The sequence below is a fragment of the Eurypyga helias genome, unplaced genomic scaffold, assembly GCF_000690775.1.
Source record: "Eurypyga helias isolate BGI_N326 unplaced genomic scaffold, ASM69077v1 scaffold5621, whole genome shotgun sequence".
In the NCBI taxonomy this organism is placed as follows: Eukaryota; Metazoa; Chordata; class Aves; order Eurypygiformes; family Eurypygidae; genus Eurypyga; species Eurypyga helias.
Genome location: NW_010228796.1, coordinates 69,268 through 79,145, shown reverse-complemented (window position 1 = coordinate 79,145; position 9,878 = coordinate 69,268). Strand labels below are relative to the sequence as shown.

Genomic DNA, 9,878 nt, shown 5'->3' with positions numbered 1-9,878 from the left:
TTGCTCATAACTAAAAGATAATTGACTATAAACGAGAGTACTAAAGATGGGAAGAAAAAGGAAAAACTAAGAATTGTTTCCCAGGATATCTGAAAAGAAATAGGCAAATTAAGGCTATGACTAGAAAATGAGTGAATTTTCTATTAAAAAAACCTTCTGTCATTGTAGCCATTATTTTACCAAGTGACTTCAGTGCTACTAAATATTTAATGAGAGAAACCAACAATTTCTAGAAGTGTTGCTGAGTCCTATGGGAATAACCGTAACTAATTCTCTGCCCCCGAAGAGCAGATTTTGCATATTGTGCCCCAGCTGACTGCACTCACAAGCTGCTGAAAGACTAATGTCCCCTTCTCAACAAAATTTTTTACAAACTCTGCCCCTCCCCACCATTGTTTCCTGGCTTTTACACCCCTAATGGCCTGGATATTTCATGCCAGAGTTCTCAAATATAGTCACAGAAACACGAATTGGGGGGGAGTGGGGGGACTTGTAACACTGCCTTCACTAATACCAAGAGCAAAATTAAGCGCAGAAGAAAGCGAGCTGACAGTTACTATTTCTGTTATGCCTCCTCCTGAAATCACATCCGTGAATCCTCCCAAAGCCATCCTGCAGAGAAAACTGATCAGTTTTCATTAAATCACTCTCCCAGGTCTCCGTGGTTTGAAAACTGCTCTCTGATGCTCAGTTTCCCTCCTCATCCGAAGGTGAGTTTTAACTGCAGTCACTGCCTCTGTAGACTCTCTGCGTTGGGGTGGGGTAGTCAGCACAGCTAACGGGCAAGGCATACAGGAAGGAAAACCGATGGCTTGAACGTAACGTAAAAGCTCTTCAGTATGGAAACTCAAAATCTGGTTTGTTCTACACAATCACTAGGTTTCGTGGCTTATACGGTATCTCAGTGGAGATATTTTTCGCTTCCCAGCGTTTTTCTCATAACCACAAATCACACCCCCAAATAAAAAATATCCCTTCAAAACCACTTCCTATTAGCAGAGCATACCTTACATTATAAAACTTGCAAGTAGACCAGTGTTGTACCATGAAGCCTATACAGGGTTTTTGCTTTTTCTTTTTTTTTTTTCCCCAGTGTAAAAATATACAATGCTACTGCTCATTTGTTGCAGTGAAAAGGTCCAACCGGTACTTGCCTGCTGATGGCTCTACTGCTATCGCCCTTTCATACCTCTCCAACCCAGACCACTGTGTTACCCCTCCTTATACCTGAAACCTCACAGCGTAACGTATTTTGCCTCCCGTTTATAACAAACAATGAATCTTTAGCTGGTGTAATGAGATACTGTCCAAATAATCCACTGTCTTTCATAATTCTGTTGTAGTTGCTCCAGGGCCAGTCTTTGGATGTGATAGGGTCCTTTAAATTCTTCAGTACATTCATTTTCCCCGTTGATAGCTCTACAAAAAGCACATCTGTTTGCAAATGTGAAGTAGCATATATATAGTACTGATTGCCTTCAGTGAAAGAGGGTTGAAATGTCAGATCAGATACGTGTATGTTTGTTTGTAAGTCATAAATCAACCTGATTTCCCCTCGGACAGTTAGAATCTGGACTTTGATCCTGCCACTGTCTTCATCCGCACTGACCAAATAGCGCCCGTCCGGTGAGATATAAGGTGTGCCCGTCACCTCGCCGTTGGGGCCGATGACGACATCAGTAACACTGTCAATAACGAGCTGCGGCGATGCAGGCACCGACCTGTTCCTCCTGCACTGGACGAAGAAGTACCCGCCCAGGTGGGTATAAGCCATGGTCTGCGGTACGCAGCTGCTGTTTTTGAAGTTGATAGTCTTGATGTGGGTCACAGTTTCCAGGTCAATTTTGTGAACTTCGGATTTCGATTCGTTAAAGATGAAGCCAAACCTGAAATAGAAAACATGACACTGAAGTCATCTCTGGAGACACGGTGATATGCTCAAGAAAAGACCAAAGTCAGCAGAACTGGGAAAATCTATCCTGTTGCTTTCAGAAGCGTGTGCAATAATGCTGTTTTCTGTAAGAAATCTCTCTGGTTTTAGTGCTTTGAAAACGAGCTAAAAGGAGGTATATATTTTAGTGAAAATTAGCAACCTGATCCTCGAAGCTTGAATGTGTGCTTGGGTATTTGAATAACATCTCCTAGAGCTGGAGCCTTTTATTGGGAAAGCCAATCTACAATACGAATGATATCAAGGTTTGGGTGTTCTGTCAGCATGTGTTGACCAATTCTGCATTTAATATGTTTCAGGTCTAGAGAGACGTAATTCAGTATATGCTCAAGACTCCTTCAATCTCAAAACAGAAAACTGTTCAAAATGAAGCATATCCCTGCCAGGCTGGGGCCAGAGAGCAACTCTGAGCTACACGGACAACCATGGAGTGAAGGCCATGTCTAACCTCCTCTCCTGGATTACAGGATCAGAGAGTAGCTGTGACGTGAGTTTGCTACCCGCAGTGCCTGGGGACCACCGCAGGAGCTGGCAAGGCTGAGGTGTAGAGCAGACGTTGTTCAGCACCGTCCTACCAGCCCAGGGAAGGTGTAAAACATTTCTCGAGGAACATAACCAGCCTGGTGCACTGAAGAAAAGGGGTCTTTGTTTTCTGTCTCAAGAGAGAGTGGACAAGAGTGAGCAGAGAAGGAATGTTCAGTAACAGATATATGCTGCAGCACATCTGACCTTTGCTGAAGACAGGAAAAGGTCAAGAATAGCCAAGAAAGGTTTCTGCTTAATTTGAGAGAGAGCCCTTAGAAACAGCCTGTTTGTGTTCCCCTGGCTTCACAGGTCACTGATACTGACTTAAGAAAACTAATTTTACATCGAGTCTCTTTTCATCCATCCAGTGCAGACGGAAGGAAATTAAGTGAGCGCTTAGCTTTGTATCTTCCCCAAAAGATGTAAAATTGCCTTGCGAAATGTGGAGAACAACGTGCTCGTGTGCAGATAATACGTATTTTGCTTAAAACACTGGGTTTATTTTTTTATTCTTAATCCATCTGTCAATGAGACACTCGGCAATGATTTCCCTCCTAAAGAACGAGCCAGTGTAGTGTATGATCCCATGAAAATCACTGGGCTAAGCCTTTCATTTTCCCATTATACTCACATCCATTAGAGACTTCAGGAAATATCTGCAGTGGAGATGTGTAGCGCACTGTGTGTGGGGAAATTGGATACGACACTTGTATTTCTCCTGGATGAATGCATTTTAAGTACACTTTAAAAAATGCTTTCTCTTACAGCATTTTTTTTCCCCAAGACTTCCTTAATACTTGGCCAAATGCCTGAAGAAGTTAAAAAATGGTGCTTATCATAAACTTTAAATTAAAGAAGTGGGTCAGAATGTGTTTTATGTGCACACAGCCGCAGAAGAGGCGCAGGGCTTTCATGAAATCTGTGATCTGAAATCTCAAAAAAATCCTTGCACTTAGAGAGTTTTTAATAGACAACAATCTACCCTGGGAACTAATAAAAATGGATAAATTCCTAGATACCCATCTGAAATAACAGGCAGCTGAAATACATACGCAGGAACATTTGCATACAAATATTTTTTGGCTCAGGGAAGAGATTGCTTAAATATTCACCTTCCTGGGAAATGCTTGTATTGCCATTTATTGTTTCTGAGTGAGGAATTTAGAACATGATCTCAGTAAGTCTCATTAGACTGTGCGCAATTATTTTTCTGTGCTGAGGGTGAGAGAGAATGGACAGAGATCTGGCCCTGAACAAATGAAATCGGAAATTAGGCACAGCATTCCCTGCTCTGCACACGGAAAACTATAGACAATTATCTACATTTAATATTTCTTACAGATGATCATCTGTATATGGCCAGCTAATCACACTGAAGCAAACAGACAACAAAACAAACAAGAAAAAGTGTAATTGTTCCACCTTCCAGTCTCTGAACCCAGACCGTACCTTCTCATCTCAGGCTTTAACATTCAGCAGTCACCTACGTCCTGGCATTACCATTAGTCATAATGATATTTTGAAAGCAAACGGGAAAAACGAGGTCGGGAAAAATTAAGAATGACAGCCATGAAGTATGTCTCATTATTTTGTGTTTCAGGAAGCAAAGTTACTTATTTTGGAACAGCTTCAACACGTAATTGTTTAAGTGTGACCCCCGTGCCCCCAGGGTTCACTGCAAGGAACCCAAGATTAATGTAAGGAGTCACATGATGATTTTTGAGTGTTTAACTAAGTTAAAACTATACTGGGGACAGAAGGTGGTTAAAAAGTTGTTATGTTACAACATGGCAAGAACAGTATAAATTGCTGTGCAGTTATCATCAATTTTGATAATGTTAATGGGAGGCTTCCTGTGCCTGCTGGGAAGCAGCCAGTATTACCACAAGTTATTAATATGTTAGTTACATAGTCTCATTAACCACCACATCACATTAACATTCAAAACTGATGGTTCATAGAGGTGGGTTTTTTTTAATATGCAGGGCATGCCATTTTTCTGCTCCAACTGTACACTCACTTAGAGATCCAATATTTGAACAAGTAAATAGTTGGAAACACGTGGAAGAACCATGCTTTATGCTTCAGGCAGAATAACCTTTTACCACTTCAGGCAATGTGTCTTTGACACAGGTTTCTACCCAAATCCATAAAGCAGTTTTGAGGATGGAAGGCAGCTTTCTGGCCACCACATTCCCGGCACAAGCAAGCTAGGGCTGTGGGTCATATTTTGCTGCAAGGAGGCAGGGCTGACCAAGCTGAGGTGTGAATGCCCGTTGTGGTCTAAGGGAAGTCCAGGTTTGTTTCTTGCTGTTCTATTGATCTGCTGAATAACTATAGGTAATTTGACATATCATTTTTCCATTTCACATGTAAAAACAGGGATAAGAGTAGTTAGCTTGATCACAGATTCATTCATTAACATTTATCAACTGCTGTAAGATTATTAGAAGGGTTGACGGTGGGACTTGATGATCTTAAAGGTCTTTTCCAACCTAAAAACTCTATGATTCTGTGCTCACTACAAGAGAGCAGTATGGTCACCGTTGCTATTCATTAAGATAATTTCTTACCTGACGTGATTAATAATAAGATTCGTAGGTGGTATAAAGAAATCAACCACTCCTTCAAACGGCGTGCGGATAACATGCTGATCCTCCCCTGTGCTTGCCTCTGGAATCACCTACAATAAATACACACAAGGTTGAGTAGAGGAAAAGCAGTGAGTAAGGCAGAAATGTAAATAGAGATTACACAATCATACACAGTATCGAGGGCCTTTTCCCAGGGATGTAGTAGATTCAAATTGATTAATGACTTCAAAATGTTGTTTGGTGTAGCTGTCTTGAAAAAGGTGTGCTGATAAACAGTATTTGAGGCTTGACACGTGTAAGGTAAGTACACAACTCTACTTTCATAAAATGTTTATATCTTGAGAAAGAGCAGTCATGCAGGAGCTGAGGTAGTATGACAACACTAAGACCACAATAATTTATTCCTCACTGTCTAAAATAAACATTTATTTCACGGTTGTATTTACTAATCTCACTTACATGCCCAGCGATAATTTACCAGCTTGAAGGATCAAACACTATCTCAGAGCAGTTAATTATCACTTTGAAGGAGAACTGTTCATCCATGGACCACACCACATAAAAATTACAGAAGAGCAGATAAAGGCCCTTGGGCTGCCCACCCTGTACTGTCCTCCAGCACAGCACACACCTCCACGGCCATGGGAACTCAGCCCCTCCACCTCTCCGGGAAAGGAGAGGTAGAAGTTTTCAATAATTGAAATGTTAAGTACTCAAATGGTTTGCTTGCTTCAAGATGACTTTAGTCCATTCATTAGGAACTTCCGCTGCTCTAATGTGCAACAGTAGCTGCTTGGAATTTATAGCTTCATAATTCATTAAGGAAATGCTAAAACCCTACGAGGTTTAGTTCAGACAGCCGTTCTGGTCGTGTCATTTAGATTTCTTCCAATTAGATTACTCAGGAAAGATGCCCACTCTTGCACAGTGCTTTCACAAGGCCAGGCGTTTGCTTCCCACAAGCCAGTAATGGCTAAAAACCAGCATCCCATCAGTCAGCTACACGGGCTGTTTGATAAATCCCGGACTTCCAAAGAACGAGTGGAAATTTAGATCAACCTCTGCAGTAGCATCTTTGTTAAAAAAGGGTATTTTATGGCATGCCTGCAACTAACCACGGCAGGTCTGAAGAATGAAGTTTGCCAAATTAGTCACTGCCCACCTTTTGGGAAAGAAAGTTGGGAAAAAAAGAAAAGATTTGCTGATGCTAATCTAATTCTCTACATGTGTAACTGCACTTCATAAAGATAACAGAAAGGACTATCTGAGAGCTGGAGCCTTATAACAAGTTTCCAGCTGTGCAGATGGTGTGTTCTTCTTAATAATCACATGCTTGTGCCATCTCTCCTTTAATTACAGAAACCTCTCACAGCTGGATGGAAGAAATTAAGTCAGAAAGGGTAAAGAGAGCCCATTTTGTCTCCTTATACCCTGTACAGGGAGCTGCGCATCCCCGGGTGAGACGAGCAGGTGGCACTGCCTCAGAAACCTGCATTTATTTGCCCCCAGTTTCCTGACAATGTCCATGTTGAGTCACTGGTCCATCCTTTATTATTGAAAGGCTGCAGGCTGCAGCCGTTGTTTTGGACCGAGCACGTGGCTGGTGGGAGTGGCTCATCCCACTTTCATGGGGCAGCCTTGGGCAACCCTATAACACAGACTCCAGATTCGTAGGTTTTTAGGTCGGAAAGCTCAGCCACCCTTCTTCTCTGCCCATTCGGGAATGCAGACTTAGAGGCAAACATTTCTGGTATAAGGAGTATTCACAGGACACCTATGTTTCCAGAAATGTTGGGCAGCGAGTGCCAGAAAACAACTACTAGAGAAGGGTATGTCTGGATGGATCAAATCAGGTCTGGTGTCAGCTCTGTCATGACATACAGAAGCAGCAAAATGCCCAATTAGCTGCCTACGCTTAGTGTTTCTGTACAGTCAACAGCAGAGAGAATCCTCCAGGGCAATCCAGAAACACACGTTAATTTAGCTGTCCAAAGCTATGTGCATTACTGTGCCTCAGTATCACTCTGGGTCTGATGGTGCTGAGCGTGGAGGAGCTCCAGGGACCTTGCTGGCACCCCTCCAGCCGAGTCACTGACCCCCCCTAAGAGAATTTGTCCCTGAGGTTTTACTTTTGCTGTTTATGGTTTTGTTGGTTTTTTTTTTTTCATGCCTTAGAGAGCTCCTTTTTGTATTTTACTGTAATTCTACCACATCGTGCTCCATCATCACCCAAAAGGAGGCTGAAGGCTTGCGAGAGACAAGTGACAAACTGAGTATAAAGAAAATAAGCATCAATTTAGTGCACTGGCAGAAAACCTGGACTTCTCCCACGTGGAAGATAAGAAGAGGTAAATTACTTTACCAAACTGGAGAACAGGGTGGGTTTGCTCAATGCACACCAAGGGTGACAGCCTAGTAATCCTGAAAGAAGTATGAATCTTGAGGCACTGTACAGTGCATTCACCTTTTAATGTTTCTTTTCACATGCAATGTCCCCAAGCTCTGCAGACAGAAAAATTCCCTGGTCACCGTAAGTCGGAGAAGGGTGCGCTGCAGCTCTGCAGTGAACACACACTTAGTCCCTACCTTAGGCTTATCCTTGAATGTGCTGCTCAGCCCGACTTACACCTCCGATGATTCACTACCAATAGCCTAAAGAGTAACAGATTTCTGTGCAGAAAGTATGTTCTTTGTGCCTTCTTGGTACCCACTGTTTTTAGACCTCAATCGAGTTAAAAAGAAGCTGCACTCACGCAGGCTGCACAAATGACTTGGAGCATTGCAGGCTCGTACTGCTCGCAGTCAGCTGCCAGCCCTTGCTGTATGACTTTATGGCACTTGGCTCTGTCATCAGCCTTAAAACAAAACAGACTTTGGCAACAAAGCAGTCCTGCTGCCAGCCTACGGCACAGTCATTGCTCAAAAACAAATTAAACAGCAGGAAAAATATGTGAGGATGGACGGAGGAGGGATAAATAAAACACACTAGATATGCAAATGAAAGAGCAGCTTTATACCCAGACCATTAAATGCTGTTAATTACCTGCAACCAACCAGCCACCAGCTTGCTACTGATGACGCCAAGCCAAGGAAGGGCAAAAGCTCAGGCACGCAAGGACTCACCTGCAGTGTCGGCGAGGACTTCTGCATGTCACCCCAGCTAAGCACCCAGACTTGGTCGTGGGACTTGTCATAATATAATTTGGTTGGTAATGGGTCAACATCCAAGGACTTAAAAAAAAAAACAGAGAAAGGTATTTACACAGTGACCCAAATGCACATGATGAACATCAGTTCACTGCAGACACTCCCATGAGGGTGTACACTCATTTGTGCAGCTTTGCCTTCAACTCAACTGGGGAATCAGCAGCAGCACCCGCAGCAGAAAAATCTGGCTGCCTGGTGCTGTTTCCCAGGTAGACATCACTCCTTCTTATGCTGTTACTTGCGGCCAGTCGATCAGGAGCTAATTTTCTGCTTGAATTATACCCACACCACTTCATACTTCCCAACCTGCTTATAAGCGAGGTCAGGCAGCAGCTCAGGAAGCCTAAGCCAGAAATTTGTCCTAGCATTATTTTGCCACACTAGCTGCAGGCCTGGCTGCAGACCCGACCCTGGGACTACGATACCCAACCCATAACAGAGATTTTTTCTGCCAGTGAGGTTACACAACAGCGGACAACACTGTGGCCCCATGGGGGAAAGCAAAACAAGCCCAACTTTTTAGTGATGTCAGCAGATCCACTGGGCACAGATCTTCCTTTTTTGTCCCATACTAAGTGTTTTGCCATCAGTGAATAAAGTTCCCCTCGTAAGTACCTGTATGGCTTTCTGAGTCTGGATATCAATTATCATTACTCTGTTCTGCTTAGGCTGTGTCACATAAATGTACTTGTCTCTGATGTTGACCGCTGAAGCCCAGAGGCAGGACTGGGCCCCTTCACCTTCCACTCTAGGACAGATCTCTTCCTGAGGGGGGGGAAAAAAAGAAGAGGAGAAAAGGTTTAATTTCTACAAGTGCAGGGCCTGGAGCAACAAGAAGCTTAGCCTTGAAAACCATCGAAGAAAAGTCCCTGAGGATTCCATTAGGATGATACTTTTCCCCTTTCTTTCCTGGAAAACATGAAATAATTATTTTATCGGGTACCACACTGCAGCCTGGCTCTACCCTGTGACAGCTGCACCTCCTGCAAACTCACATTGAATTTAAATAACCACACAGTCCGTGGATCTATCTTTTGAAGCACACCGTGGTTCATCAAGAATTGCAGCACTGTCAGCATTTATTAGCAACAGAAATATCACCCTGTATTTTAAAAAACACAGTGATCTATATTATAAAAAATACAAAGCTGTGATTCAATTAAAGTCTCCATTTTCAAGACCAAATCTTGTTCACAACTGCCTGATGCTGTATTTTGTCTCTGATCCTCCACTCACTAAGTCCTGTGCAAATTAGTGGGAGTCCACTGGTACCCCAAGAGTCACATGATCTCATCAACAAGGCTCTGCAGGTTGGCTACTCTTCATGATTCTCCCTTCTGTTTGCTTTATATGAAAGAGCATTAGTGTGGGACCAGGCTGTGGGGTGGAGACGAGGGTAAAACTAAACGAACACATACAAATTTCAGTGAGCACAACTGTTGGGTTTAAACCTTGTCAGTACAACAGCTGGGTCACTTTAAATAATGGCACAACCTCCCTAAGGGTAAAGTGATCAGAGCCGCAGAGCTTCAGGCAAAGAGAAGGTACAAGAAAAACCAATGCCAACATCAGGTCTGTAGCAGGGATGATTACAGATAAAG

The 9,878-nt window shown here is 43.0% G+C and overlaps 1 protein-coding gene across 1 annotated transcript in view; it reads right to left on the bottom strand.

Annotated features, from left to right (window-relative positions):
• Positions 1 to 1,085: 1,085 nt before the first annotated feature.
• FSTL4 (follistatin-like 4) overlaps positions 1,086 to 9,878 on the bottom strand; it is a 43,081-nt gene continuing 34,288 nt past the window's right edge. The window contains exons 8-11 of the mRNA XM_010160134.1: positions 8,893 to 9,042; positions 8,194 to 8,301; positions 5,050 to 5,159; positions 1,086 to 1,886 (exon numbers count right to left, since the gene is read on the bottom strand). Coding sequence (XP_010158436.1) covers positions 1,184 to 1,886; positions 5,050 to 5,159; positions 8,194 to 8,301; positions 8,893 to 9,042 — 1,071 coding nt within the window. The 3' untranslated portion in view covers positions 1,086 to 1,183. The remainder of the gene's footprint in view (positions 1,887 to 5,049; positions 5,160 to 8,193; positions 8,302 to 8,892; positions 9,043 to 9,878) is intronic.